Below are 14,233 nucleotides of genomic sequence, written 5' to 3'. Positions count from 1 at the left end.
ATTGTTGATGGGCTATATTACTTTACCCATCACAGTTTTGTTTAGTGCGAAATTTAGGAGACAGATCCCTTTATTTAATCTTTGTGTTTGATTCATTCATTGCACTGAATTCTGTGGATATGTTTGTCAGACTACCAATGCACGAGTTAATAATGGCATTAATACCAACATACCGAATCCGTCGTTTCTTAAGGCTGATTTTGAACAGTGTAACTTGCTATTTACATATTTTTATGTACTTGTCCCACATATACAATTGTTCAGGTATTAATATTGACATTGACATTGATATATTATAAAACGCTAAACTCTCTCTTTTGTATATGTGTTCCATTTGATTAACCAGTTGGGTCTGATAGGATTGTCTTGCTTTTAAAACAACTAACGAGAATAAAATAAATTTTTAATCTATGTATTATACAAATTTCAAGAAACCATGCCTGATCAATATTATCTACACAAAGTTGAAGTCGAGCTTAAATTAAATTTAGCGCATTCGCCTTGCCTCGTCACAGTAACTTCATCTACGAAATTTAAATTAGATAAATTAAAAAAATTAACTCATTATAAATTTTCACTTCTCGCTTAGAAGTTTTGCATGTCGTATGTTTGAAAAGTGTAAATTCAATGTTGTCATTTGTAGATGCATCTTTGTTTGATGGTTTTCTAAATTCAATTACCAATATAATATTTTTAAGCCTCATAACAAGTCAATGTATACCTGTAGCAATTATGAGGTTTCTTACTTACTTACTTCTGTGTGCCAAAAAAAAAGTTAGTTATCAAATGCCCCCATTCATACTGTTGCTTCGTTAAATATGATCAGGTTGTATTATATATGAAAAGCAACTGTTAAAGTAAAATTTGAGACAACATATAAGCCCCAGCCAATTCTCCGCTTTCACAACATTTAATAATTTCGAAGTATTTTTTTTAATGCAAGAGCAACTTTATTTGTATCCATATTTTTTCGGTTATTCTTAACTTAAATGAATTATGCAGAATTCCTTATTGGTAGACGAAACACAATCACAATACAAACTGGAATAAAAGTTGAAGAAAGAAAGGAAAAAAGTATACAGAAAAAAGGATTAAATATATTTGTAAATATTATATGAGTTATAAAAAATAACTACTATAATTGTGTCATGCACACTTAAAGGATAAAATTAAAAACAAGTAAGTGGTTCTAGTCGGGAGCTCTCGACTAGGGAATACACTGAAAAATTGAATTATGTCATTTTTCATCTGATGTACAACTCGAGGGTATCTCGAATGAAACTTTTGATTTCTTGTTATCCTTAGATTATGTATCGCATGAGGGCTGCTAAAAAAGGGGAACATTTGCAGTACTTACCGAAAAGAATAAAGGTAAACAATGCAAAAGTTGTGTTACAATACGGGTGTAACATAACACCAATTAGATTAGTTGCCGCAATAGTACCAAGTCGTCCCAATGACATGCACAAACTAACAGCTTTTCCTCTAAAATAAAAGAAAAATTATGTATTTTCCATATATGCAGATGGAAATATATTATGTAATATATTATGTAAGCCGGGAGTGGCTGACTTGAAGAGCCCTGAGCCCAACGTCCATATACATAGAAAAAGACGTAAGCACACACTCTGAATGTGGGGAAAGTATCTAAACGTAAAATATTGTTATGTACAATATATATACAACGCTTGATAATATGTAGCTAATACAGTGACCGAGATGAACTCAAAAAAGACTCTGAGTAGAAGTGAGCATCAAGTCACAAAGTTAAAGCGATAACCATTTTGTTAATTATTCTTAATTGTATTGATTGATGATTTCATATTTTGCTTGTTTCTTACCTTAAGTTTGTTGGTACCAGATCAACGACTGCACCTAACATAATGGATATCGATAATCCGGGCAACAGGATGTAAAGGCAAAATAGAACTAGTACAGCGATGGGGTTGGAAACAAAGTGCAGTAAAATTCCACTAGCAATAGAAAATACTAGAGCGGCCATTAAAACGTTTTTACGACCAAGAGGATTCAATAGAGTGCCTTGTATTGAAAACCCTAATAAAAACGCTATTCCAACGATCATATTATCAATGTATGTTTTAGTTGATATTGCATCTGAGCAGATCTAAAAGTTAAATAAAATATGTAAAATCGTTAAATGCCTAGGGTATAGTTGGTAACTTACCACAGTGCTATTCGTAGAACTATTTTGTTCAACATAGGAGCTGTCTAATATTTGACAAACTGTTGAGTTTTGATTTTCTTCGTTGGATGATCGGTTAACGATTTCTGGAAACCAAAACTGCATTCCGTTTGAGCTGAAAACAGATGATTATATGATGATATTTTATATAAACAGATGATATTTTATACTAACTCCTATATATATATTTTCTTTTAAAGCAGAACGATGGTGAGCCCACTACAAATGGTTAAAAGGCAGAAGTAAGAATCTTAGACCCCAGAAAGTGTATATATTCTTGATCAGCATCTAGCCATGCCCGTTTGTCTATGCGAACTAGTCTCTCAGTCTTAAAACTTTCGTCGTGAAAGTTTGCATACGTCGCTCTTTCTATTGCATGCAGAAAATATGTCTGAACAGGCTGGGTCGGACTACCATATCATATAGCTGCCATAAGAACGATCGGTCTAAAAGTAGGTTCTGGTATATAAAACCTTTTTATTTATCAAGATATCTTGACAAAACTTGGCATTTATTTGTTTTCCCATGCTCCTCATATATAATCAATCCTATCAACATCGGACTACTATTTATATATGTAGCTTTTTTGTTTCTCAAGATAACTTGACCAAATTGGGCACTTATAAGTTTTATTATCTTCGGCATTAACATTAACTATTATTAACTATTATCTGTTAATAGTTTAAGTCCTATTGAATGAGTTTTCTTTTTTTAGATTTTCTTGTTTTTGCGTGCTTTTAACTTCGAATCTAATAAAAACACAGTTATTTCTCACTTATTATCTTACCTGAAAAACAAACAAACGATAGCCAAGTTGCATAATACAAAGTTTAATCCATGTGGCTTTTGAAACAAAGGACGGGTAGCACGTGCGATGTTTGTCAAAATATGCCAACCTTTGTGATTCGACAATACGTTTTCTTCATACTGTATTTCCGGCTTTAGTGTAAATTCATTACAATTAAGAACGCGAGTAATTGGTAATCCACGATTAAATTTACTGATCCAATCTACAGCGATTAGTGCCTGGTGTTCTTTATTTTCAGACAGCAGAAATTTGGGGCTTTCGGGATAATATATAAGTAGTAGTCCTCCAATAACTCCGGGTAATAGACTGAACAGCATTATTAAACGCCATGGTCGAAAAATAAAGTCTCCAAGTATATGAATAGACCAGTCCGACGATAATATGGCCCAAGCGGTCGCTGTCAACGAAATAATTAAATATATAAATATAATCAAATATATAAATTGAGATCGGCTGTGGAAATGGGATAGGAACATTAAGAACTTAATTGTACAGAGCTTGTCCAAGAAACCTGCCTACCATGCTAAGTAGATCAAAGCACATGGACAATTGACATAATATTATCCGTGAAGTATTCGATTTTAAATTTTGGTTAGGTTTGGCTTGCTGTTTCGGGCAGTCGGATCGGACCACTATAGGAGATTAAGTTCCCAATTTGAACCTCGTAAGGCAAAAAGCATAAATTGCTTTTGAACAGATTCAATACGATCCTGACTATTATTATACTGCGGACACCCGATGCAAGAACAGTATTCAAGAATAGGGCGAACAAGAGAGATGTACAGAAGTTTCGTTATAAAAGGATCGTTAAACTCTTTAGACCATCGTTTAAGGGATCCATAGTATCGATATGAAGATTTTACATATTGGCGTTTACTCCACAGATAGGAAATACTATTTAGGTTTAAGTTGTTTAGCCTATTCGTTCACGTGCAATCGTCGATATAAAGGCTCCACTTTTACAACTGTTAAACTTCATTTAAGTTTAAAGAAGAGGGTTTAGGGTAACCAAGACGGGAGCTCCCGACAAGAGCCTCTTACTGTTATTTTTTTATATACAATGGCTCACGGGTTAAATTAATCAGAAATGTATTTCTATTGGCTGGAACTTCTAAACAACAATGGCAATCGCACAACTTTGCAGAATCGCTTCTTAAGATTTATTGATTTTAAGAATTTATTAAAATGACCGTTTAATATTCAATTAAAAAATTACCTGGGACATAGATTGCAGTCACACTGACAAACATTGTCGAATAATTTATCGCAACTGCTCTGTGGCGAGGTATGTTAAATTCACTCAAGTAAGGGTAAATTGCCGCTGAGACACCGCCGAGACTGTAAAAAGTTAATTTATTAGTATTTATTGAGAGTTTATTGTTATTGTTAAAATAATAGTATGTCAAGCTGCGCAAGGTTAGACTACCCGACTAGGCGTACCCTGTACCCATCGATGAGCGCCCGTAACTAATAACGAATTACACATATGCAACCTCAAAGAAAAGAAGTCGCATCCAATTCAATGAAAATTTTTTGAAGGGGACTTCTAGTAAGATTCCAGTTGATTGTCGAGCGCCTACTTAAATGTGCATGCCAAATGCAAACGATTGTCGAATAGTTTCGACATGCTTGGAACTATCAACAAAATAATCATTGACAAAATTGGCAATTTAATTTTTTGAAGTAAATTAATTTCAACGAAGATAATTTACTTTACATACATTTGACTTACCTGATACCAGAAAGCAAATTAATAATGTTAAAAAGCCAAACGCTTGTTACAAACATTAGAATAAATAAAAGGCCACTACTTATAAAAATTCCGTATAGTAAAACTGTACGTCGTCCAATAGCGTCGCTGACATATCCCCATATATAGGTTGAGAGAAAAACACCTATAAATAGAAATATACCGTGTATTAATACTTACAGCAGTGTAATGGCAAACATCCGAAAAACTCCTTTTTTTTATACTTTACAAGCACATACATTCTAAATTTCGTGTTGTTTGCTAATAAAACGAGGGCTTGAAAATCCATTCGAAACAGCTATTCCGAACTTGATTATTTAAATGATTATTTAAATTAAAACTGCTTTCCAAGGCAAATTAGTTCACGACTTACCAGTTACACATGCCGCCATCATGACGCCCTTTTCGGCTTCTGTTGTCTTGAATTCGCAGTGGGATGCGAGAACAATAATACTCATTGATTGTTGAGCAGCCACAGAAGTAATTGTTAAAAGGCCACTCATTAGAAGTAGTACCCATTGCGTCTTGCCGTAACCTAAATCAATAGATAGGAGTTGTTTGAATGCTCTACAAGCAATATCTTGGTGGCTTACCTATCTTCTCCAAAACTTCATCATATTCCAATGAATTTGGAGCTATGGTATCACCATTAGGGTACTGCATATTGACGTTCCGAGAGCGAACATTCAACTGATAACTATACTAAAAACAGCCACACCTTATAAGTGTTTCATACAAATGCATCACATTCACGATTTAAAAGTCCACTCAAGCCACAGCTGTGAGATTTAATATCAAATCAGTCGCTTGAGTAAACCAAAACTTGTTTTGAGATTAAATATCATAATAAAGTCTTTTTAAAGAGAGCTATATAAATTGTTAATGTGTTATAATTCAAAATGTAAAATTCCCTTGCTGAGAATCTTTGAACAAGATATACAATGCAACATAGAAATACGTTTGAGTAAGATTTAAAGTAATTCAAATTAGCTCAAAGAGGCATCGTAGAGGAGGAATATTCGTAATCTGTGTATACTCTACAAATCAATTTGCAAAACAAAAACAGTGCGCATGAAACCCGGTTTTGTTTTCTTCGTCAAGATATTTGTGAACGAGCTTCGGGTCATAGGAAAATACGTGCATAGGAAGAGACAATCATATAAAGCCGCTAAGTTTGTTGCGGTTTCTCCGTCGTTCAAACAATGCAGACCCACTAACCACACAACATATATGTATGTAGGTGGGACAGCTAGAGAACAAATAAGTAGGTAATAGATCAGGTCGCTCACTTGCTTAGAGAGCTTATAAATCTATATTTTGACTAACCTCGCCGTTTATTAGTTTCATTTAACTTCTTGCCTTTACGATCGGTCGAGAATTAACTTCAATTAAGTTTTATTAAATCTTCGACGAAGATATCCGTACTTATTTGTTACTTTTTTATTTCTATTTCAGCGCATAATGAGAAAGATGACCGAATGATGACCTTTTCATAATTCTTTGCTCTTATCTAAGAAGAACAGGGAAAATCGCTAATGGCGAGTACGGCTATGATATCTAATTTTCTACCAATCGTTCCTGTTTGATTTAAATACATCGAAAAACAACAAGTTTTTCATAGAACACCTTAATTTTCGACCGATCGTTCCAATGGCAGATATGTATATGATATACATAGTTGCCCGATTTGATCAATATATGTTGAATAACCAAAGAAATAGTTTCATACGAAAATGTTTTCATACCAATAAAAAAACTTGGTCTTTCAAAAATCTGCGGGATAATGAGGGAACAAAATATTTAAGAAAACAAATATAAAAATTGGTACTGTTTTATTTAAACACTATTACCATTATTTTCTTATCAGAGTAAGAAGAGTACAAGACCTTAACTAGATTTTCATTGCCTACTTTTGGGCTTTTTATTTAAATTCAAACAAAATTAATTTAAAACAAACTCTTACTGCGCCGTCACTACGAAGACTACGTTCAAAATTGATCTGGTCTCTAGCTCAATTGGTTTCCGACACCGACGCTTTTATAAAACGGCTGGACGGATAAACATGCGGACATGGATATATATACTCGACTATTGATGCTTAGTAAGAATATATTTACTTTATGGAGTCGGAATTCACGTTCAATATGGGCCTACCTCAAGACATGTGTACCTTTTTCAAAATTTTATTTATTTTAGCAAGGTCATTTGGGAGAAGAGTTGTAGAGTTGAGTCAAGATTAGCCTTCTTTTATGACAGATTTTACTTGATATGAAAAGTGGTACGAAATTGTTGATTTATTCTCACTGTGCATAAAGGAGGTTAAAAGAACAGTAGCAGAACGCTACTTACTAAGAGTCCACAAATGTAAATAGCTCTACGAACGCCCCAATAAGCCAGCCTTGTTTATGACTATTTTTATTTATACGCCTCACATGCTGATTACTTTTTTTTTCACACTTGAAATTACGAGGCGTCATAAAAGTCTTAAATATTTTTTATGAAAGAACTCAAATGTAAATGGGTGTGGACCAGTTTCAACCCACAGCAACATCATGTAAATCAGATGATGTCACCAGCACTTGTTCGCTAAGAATGAAACCTATCTACTATCACAATCACATATGTATGTATGTAAGTATATTATGAGCAGGCACTGACGTTCACATATGTTTGCCTGAACATACTACTAAATGTACAAAGCTTTTACCGCAGAGTCGTGCATTTGAAATGTTTTACAAAGCTTCAAGAGTATCTATATTTGAATTTGTGTGTGCTGAACATGAACACAAACATGTAATTGTGAAAAACAGCAATCTGCTTTAATGAATTAATAAATGAAACTAGATGGGAGGATGTTTTTACATTTCAGATTCAGACTGCGGCCATACTCATTAAATAAATTAACTAAATGTCATCCCTAGACTTATTTATCTTTATTGTGCACTGATAACCCAACTTTCAATGTTGACTCTTAGGAAAGCATTTAAAACGAACGTAGCAATCTATATATGCTCACGACCGCATCGCGCTGTAACAGTAGCACTTTAAAGCAAGTTTGGTAATGATAGCTCATTTGTTCAGAAGTTAATATCATCTTAATAATGCCTACGCGTGTCAAGCAACAAGACAGTGAAGCAAAACCTGCCGATGCTATTGAAAAAACGATGAGTGCAGGTCATGAATATGAAGAAGTACTTGAATTGATCGGTACGTCAACTATTTACAAATTTCGTAGTGTGCAAAGCAGCTAATTCATCTAACAATTGAACTACTTGCCAAAGGATTTGGACGTGTGCAATGGACTATTCTGGTTGCCTCAGGTCTATTACTAATGCTGGTAATAAATGAGACAATGGGTATGTCATATATTACAATTGTATCTCAGTGTGAATTCGGAACAAATTCAGTGGACAAGTCCATCATGAGTGCAGCTAGTTTTATTGGTAAGTTTACGTAAATGGTGCACATCCAAAAGAAACACTTATTTCGTAAGAATTATTTATATTCGTAGAGAAATTTTACAGCATATTTAAGATGCTGTTAAAAAATACTCAAAAGCCCCAAAATGACACCGTGTTTAAAAACACTGCTTGCTGGAACTAGAACTTTAAAGATCGTCCAATGAGAAAGTGAGCAGGTGACAAGAATGTCAAGTCGCTGTCCGGTGTGGCATATAGTCGTATACGCGTATACATGTGAAATAGCATTCCCACGGAGTAGCGTATGGCTGGTCTGTAATTGACAAATAACATTATCAAACTTGACGCTTCACTAGTCAAACACGTAAAACAGATCGGGAGCTTTCGATTAGGGGATATCCTAAGCCCAAATGCAGCCTTCGATATACACTATTTAATAGTAGCATTAATTGAAAAAAAAGGCAGTCGGTGTCGAAGTTGCAACTATCTTGAACCGACCAAACTTCTTGCTATTGCCTTATGCCTCATAGCCATACAAAGTGTTAAATTTTAGAAAACCTATTTAATTAAAATAAAATTGCAATTTCAATTCAATTTATAGAATTGAAAATAGACGCTCGTTTGAATGAATATAGAACATTATCTCTCATCCATTCAAAAATGCTTATCATATAAAAAGTAGATTATGGAGCTGCCGTCACGAAGGACCGATAAAAAATAATTTATAACGGTCTCTTATTATTTGCGTTTATTATTAGTTTAGTAGAGGCATATCAGGCTAAGCAGACATAATTTATCATAATTAGACACTACGAGTGTGTGTAACGGATACCATTTTTGAATGTCTCCCACGCTTTAGAATATATAGGAGTACTAGTATTGTAAACACATCCTATTTGGAAAAAATTTTGAGATCGAAGCCCTGACTGGCTGACGATTGGTGATCAACGTACAGCCCAACCCGTAAGTGCTAAAGCAAACGTTCCCAAATAAATCAGCTGTTTTTAAAGAGCCACATTGGCAATTGACTAAGAAATGCCGTTTTGATATATGAAGCCAAAGGGTTTTTAAGCTATACGAGGCGTGTACTCCATTTTCAGTCCAGTATTGTGCGCAATTAATGGTCCTATCTCAGCGGAAGGGAATAATTTTTATGGGCAGGTGGAAGTATTAGGAGCTCCATAAATGCCATACACATGACATATTGCAAGAAACGCGAATTCAATTTTATAATACCAATGCTCGCTATGCTCAGCAAAACAAAGAGAAGTCCTTTTTACACCCCTGTAGAGAGGATTATAATTGTGTCATGAAATTTGCGACACATATAAGAAGACTTTTCCGAGCCTATATATATATATTCTAGATCAGCATCAGCAACCAAATTGATATTGTCATGTCTGACTGTCTGTTTCTATGCAAATAAGTCTATCAGTTTTAAAACGATACATCTCGAAACTTTTCATAGGTCCGCCTTCCCATTTCAGACAGTATATATGTCGGAGACGGACGGTTTTTTGTTGTTTTTCGATATATCTAGACCTAATTCGGCATTTGTAAGTTCACTATTAACATTTGTTTTTTGCAGGAATATTTTGTTCTTCATATTTCTGGGGTTATCTTAGTGATTCAATTGGACGTAAGCCAGTATTAATATATACCACATTTGCTGGAAATCTCCTGTCGTTAATTTCAATATTAATTCCTAATTTCTGGATTTATGTGGTTGCACGATTTTTCGTCGGATTTTTGTAAGTATGTTCATTCTTAAGCCGGTATAATTAACAATGAATTTTGTCATACACTTTATAAAAAATATGATGTAGCTATTACTCCGTTATTCAATATGCTGGTTTTTATAGTTTCCCCGGAATCGCCCATACTAACTTTGTTTGCTTCTACTTACTCTGCTTACTTTAAGTAAATTGAAAATAGGTAACAAAAAACCGGCAGAAGAAAGCATCTGCGATTCCGTAAAGGGTATATGTTCAATCTAGCTATGCAATCTGCTTTGTCCGCCATGTATGAACGATATGTATGAACGTGTTTAATTCAGAACTTATAAGAGCTAAAGAATTTAAATAAGCATCTCCTTATAAAGTATATATATTCTTGATCAGCATCGACAACTTGCCCCGTTTTCAAGTAAACGATAAAATCAATATCGAAATCCTATTTTTCTTGAGCATGCATCTTAGATTTTAAGCGATCCAAGCGATTCTTTTATCGTATTCAAAAATCCTGAATAATTTACTTTTTGAATACCTTAAATTTCGTGAAAATAAATTAAATTACTTTATACAAGGGTATAAAACCATTTATTATTTTATTAACAGTATAGCAGGTGCATCTTCCACTACATATGCATATCTTGGGGAATTTTTTACTGTACGTCATCGACCGATAGTAATAAATTATGCAAGTTTTTTTGTGGGCATATCTACAATTTATGTACCTGGTAACTATTTTTATTAAATTATGTAAAAATCATATAATCTAATAAAAATTCAATTTTATTTTTAAGCTGTAGCGTGGCTTGTAATGTCAATGAACTGGAGTATAAGTCTCACTGAAAGTTTTTCATTCCGTCCTTGGCGTTTGTTGACAGTCTTTAATCTACTTCCTGGAGTGATAGGAACGGTAATGTTATTAAAAATGCCTGACAGTCCCAAAATTTTATTATCAATTGGAAAAATTGAAGATGCGTTTGCCGCCGTAGAGTGGATCGCTTTAAAAAATGTTGGCAAACGACTTCAAGATTTGAACGTTCATAAATTAAAATATGATATATTCACTGACAGAGAAAATGTTCTGAGTGTTTCCAACTCACCGTAAGTATTAAGTTTCGAAATGCCTAATTTTAATCAACCATTCTTTTTATCCCCTAGAACGGTCTCTTTTAAAAAAATGTGGAAAGAAACTGTACCACTGCTAAGAAGACCGCATTTAAAAAACTTTAGCATAAGCTGTACTGTTATGTGTGGTCTGTTCTTTAGGTGGGTCATATATGCAATTAACTTTGACTTTTCACTGATATCAATTTAATTTTCAGTTCATCGGGTATGGGCTTGTGGTATCCAGAAATACTAAATCGTTTGGGATCGTCCATTGCTGACGACGCTATGACCGTTTGTGATGTGATCGATGCCTCAGTTAATCAGTCGAAACTAAACCAAACAACAACTGTATGAACTCGTGAGCAATACCACTAACCATACAACATATAGATGGGACAGCTAGAACAGAAAAGATATCCACACAGACATTTTAAAATCTTTAGACATTAATGAGAGAGCATTGACAGCAATAACACTTAGCCAAATCAGTTTTGTAGAGTGGGAGGAAAATAAAAATAGCGATGCATTTCTAAGTATTTCACAAAGCATTCGGCTCTCTCTTGGGCTCTGAGGGAACGAGTTATGGACCCGATCAAAAACAAGATCGATGTAACACCCGATTCACAGGAATTGTGTGGCTATCTTTTCTTTCTAGTTGTTAGTCAGTGGCAAAAGACTATAATATATTTAATTTTTTACAGATTTGCGTTGATGAAATAAATACTAAGAGCTATATTGACACGATTACCTACGGTACAGCCTTAACTATGGGATATATTTTAATGGGCTTTGTTATTAATCAGATTGGGCGCAAAGCAGCAATCACAATGGGTTTGGCAATAGCTGCTGGTTGTGCAATTTCATTAGTGTGGATAAAAAACGAAGTTATCATTATAATTTGCTTCTGCTTGTACCTGGTATTACCAGGCTTGTGTGTATCGGTTTTAAGTGGTGCCGTGGTAGATCTAGTCCCCACTAAATTAAGAGGCAAAGCGGTTTGCATCTGCTTGATGCTGGGGCGCATGGGAAGCGTTTTTGGCAGCAACATCATTGGAATACTTCTCGAAACGTACTGCCATATAACATTTGAAGTATTTTCTGGATTCATTCTGGGTAAGTTAATATGTAGTAAAACTAAAACATAAGTACCCTTAATATATACCCTTAATATAATATTAACGCAATGCTGGGTTCCAGCAAACAAAGACTTCTACGTCATATTTCTGCAAGGATAATTAATATAATAATATTTTATACTTATTTTTCCAGTTTGTGCATTTTTGGCCTATCTCTTACCAATGTAAAGGATAACACGTCTATTAAATCAGAACGTAGCATACGGAGATTTCTTGACGGATTCAAAGAGTAAATTATTTATAAGATAAGTGTATTGTTTGTAATAAATAATATGCAGAAAAATAATGCGCAGAAATTCCCTTACTTTAGTATGACTAAAGTGTTTCGAAATGTCAGTGTATAAAATACTGGTAAATAAATTAATCCACTTAGTTTTTGAAAGTTCAATCACATGAATTGCGACTAGAGTGACATACTTAGGTGAGTCGATTGTCCGCTCAAAGCATAAGCTGGATATACTTTTCATCAGTACCAAATACAGCTCGCGCTACGCGATTGTTTGAAGTAATAAAGATAAATTTAAAAAAAAAGTTACCTTTGCAGGGTTCGAACTCGCAACTGACCGCACTACTTGCCATTGTCTCTACCTAACATTGTGTCTTAAGCTGGTGGGCAATATAAGTTGGGTTATTAACTTCATTTATAGCTCTGCGGTGGTAACGGGGAGATGGGATAAAATCAAAGATATTTGATATATACTTGATTTATATTAACCCAATTTTCTAAAATAACCGGATGTTATCGATTATGGGAAATAAAAACCCACAGCTAAAATTTCTCTAGCTCTTATAGGTTCATACATGCGGACAGACGGATGTATACACAGACGGACATAGCTAGATGGCCCCGGCTATTGAGGCTGATCAAGAATATATTATCGAGTCGGGGTTGCTTCCTTCTGCATGTTACATACATTTGCACAAATACTTAATACCCCTTTTACCCATTTTCAATGTGTTCACGGTATAAAGGAACTAGTGGCTCCGATAGTCGCGCACCCCACGATATCGATATATTTTCTTTTTTGTTTTGTTTGAGGAGGTATTTATTTTTGTATTGCTGCCCGTAACAGGTGACTAAAACGAGGAATATATATTGTAACTACATTGTTATAAGACAAGGACATAACACGTAACTAGTATTGAAAAGAAACTAGTTACTAGGTACCAATTTCAAAAGTACCTACGACAAAAAATACCATAGTATAGCGGCTGTTATTTTCAGATTCAGGGTCGCAGTTCTTGTGACAGTCCATGCACATCTCTAAATTATTTTCATAGCATTAACAACAGAAATTCCATTGATGGCCGATTTTCAAGAGCAATTGATAAAATACCGAAAACAAAAGCAAAAAAGAGAATTATTAAATAACTTTAAATCGAAAATTAAAAAATTTTGGATGCTAGGCACGGGTGAAGACCAAGTTCAGGGAAAATGTCAAACATCTATCGACATTAAGGTATAATATGTGGCATTTGACATTCATATGTATGCATATACATATGTTTAAACGATAACAATTTAGTTTTACCTCTTCCGTTTTTAGCCAATCAAAACCGTGTATGCTGAATCTTCTAAAGTCAATGAAACGATTGATGAATACGTCTCATCAAGTGAGGATGATCAATTGTCAGAGGAAAACCTGAACACGAACGTCGGCAACGAGAGTAAATGTTTGAAATACACACTTTGGACTGTATATTTTCTGTTTTGGGTTACATTGTACGTGATAGCAATTGAGCTAAAGTTTGGGATGGTCTTTTTAATGTTATCTGCATTATTTGGAATATATTTCAACACAAGAACTGGCCCAAAGAAATCCAATGAAATAAGTGCCTACAGTATTTTTAACAAAAATTGTGAAAGTATAGACGGCACGCTGAAGGCGGAACAATTTGAAAACGAAATTCGCTACGGCTTTGGGAGTGTGCGATAATATCCCCTCTCGGAGCCCAAATCTACATAATTAGCATTAAAACCTTCTTAGATTGGCGATTATTGATTGGAATTTCCATTAATTCAAAAACGATCACCTAATCAAAAGAATAAAAAAACGACATGTGACTAAATGTTAAAAAT

The 14,233-nt window shown here is 34.3% G+C and overlaps 3 protein-coding genes across 5 annotated transcripts; 2 read left to right on the top strand and 1 right to left on the bottom strand.

Moving 5' to 3' along the window:
* Nucleotides 1-903: 903 nt before the first annotated feature.
* LOC6633108 (synaptic vesicle glycoprotein 2C) lies at nucleotides 904-5,486 on the bottom strand. 2 transcript variants are annotated; one of them, XM_002055755.4, is made up of 9 exons: nucleotides 5,355-5,486; nucleotides 5,135-5,296; nucleotides 4,744-4,906; nucleotides 4,228-4,349; nucleotides 2,991-3,408; nucleotides 2,186-2,318; nucleotides 1,842-2,125; nucleotides 1,358-1,485; nucleotides 904-1,041 (listed from the first exon to the last, which is right to left on the bottom strand). In XM_002055755.4, exons 1-9 carry the CDS (start codon nucleotides 5,422-5,424, stop codon nucleotides 995-997), a joined length of 1,527 nt encoding a protein of 508 aa, XP_002055791.2. In that variant the 5' UTR covers nucleotides 5,425-5,486; the 3' UTR covers nucleotides 904-994. The 2 variants fall into 2 exon arrangements, with proteins under 2 accessions (XP_002055791.2, XP_070062832.1); XM_070206731.1 differs by lacking the exon at nucleotides 5,355-5,486 and adding an exon at nucleotides 5,001-5,069 and having other exon boundaries at nucleotides 5,135-5,266.
* A 2,293-nt stretch (nucleotides 5,487-7,779) lies between these two features.
* On the top strand, nucleotides 7,780-12,510 carry LOC6632313 (synaptic vesicle glycoprotein 2B). Of its 2 annotated transcripts, XM_002055754.4 has the most exons (9): nucleotides 7,781-7,968; nucleotides 8,043-8,204; nucleotides 9,769-9,931; nucleotides 10,517-10,638; nucleotides 10,705-11,011; nucleotides 11,069-11,176; nucleotides 11,233-11,365; nucleotides 11,719-12,130; nucleotides 12,287-12,510. In XM_002055754.4, exons 1-9 carry the CDS (start codon nucleotides 7,863-7,865, stop codon nucleotides 12,319-12,321), a joined length of 1,548 nt encoding a protein of 515 aa, XP_002055790.1. In that variant the 5' UTR covers nucleotides 7,781-7,862; the 3' UTR covers nucleotides 12,322-12,510. The 2 variants fall into 2 exon arrangements, with proteins under 2 accessions (XP_015025954.1, XP_002055790.1); XM_015170468.3 differs by lacking the exon at nucleotides 12,287-12,510 and having other exon boundaries at nucleotides 7,780-7,968; nucleotides 11,233-11,375; nucleotides 11,719-11,860.
* Nucleotides 12,511-13,414: 904 nt separating this feature from the next.
* Nucleotides 13,415-14,232, top strand: Saysd1 (SAYSVFN motif domain containing 1). The gene is made up of 2 exons (XM_002055753.4): nucleotides 13,415-13,613; nucleotides 13,701-14,232. Exons 1-2 carry the CDS (start codon nucleotides 13,458-13,460, stop codon nucleotides 14,088-14,090), a joined length of 546 nt encoding a protein of 181 aa, XP_002055789.1. The 5' UTR covers nucleotides 13,415-13,457; the 3' UTR covers nucleotides 14,091-14,232.
* Nucleotide 14,233: the final 1 nt, after the last annotated feature.

Source organism: Drosophila virilis, chromosome 2 (assembly GCF_030788295.1).
Source record: "Drosophila virilis strain 15010-1051.87 chromosome 2, Dvir_AGI_RSII-ME, whole genome shotgun sequence".
NCBI classification, from domain to species: Eukaryota; Metazoa; Arthropoda; class Insecta; order Diptera; family Drosophilidae; genus Drosophila; species Drosophila virilis.
The sequence above is the reverse complement of the archived record's forward strand: the minus strand, read 5'-3'. Positions and strand labels throughout refer to the sequence as shown.

Coding starts and splice junctions, on each gene's coding strand:
- LOC6633108 (XM_002055755.4), bottom strand. CDS start 5,424: ATGCAGTACCCTAATGGTGATACCATAGCTCCAAATTCATTGGAATAT. Junction 4,350..4,743: donor AATTTGCTTTCTGGTATCAG/GTAAGTCAAATG, acceptor AACTTTTTACAG/TCTCGGCGGTGTCTCAGCGG. Junction 1,042..1,357: donor GTTTACCTTTATTCTTTTCG/GTAAGTACTGCA, acceptor CTTTTATTCCAG/TTTGTATTGTGATTGTGTTT.
- LOC6632313 (XM_002055754.4), top strand. CDS start 7,863: ATGCCTACGCGTGTCAAGCAACAAGACAGTGAAGCAAAACCTGCCGAT. Junction 9,932..10,516: donor CGATTTTTCGTCGGATTTTT/GTAAGTATGTTC, acceptor TTTTATTAACAG/TATAGCAGGTGCATCTTCCA. Junction 11,177..11,232: donor ATGTGTGGTCTGTTCTTTAG/GTGGGTCATATA, acceptor TTTAATTTTCAG/TTCATCGGGTATGGGCTTGT.
- Saysd1 (XM_002055753.4), top strand. CDS start 13,458: ATGGCCGATTTTCAAGAGCAATTGATAAAATACCGAAAACAAAAGCAA. Junction 13,614..13,700: donor AAACATCTATCGACATTAAG/GTATAATATGTG, acceptor TTCCGTTTTTAG/CCAATCAAAACCGTGTATGC.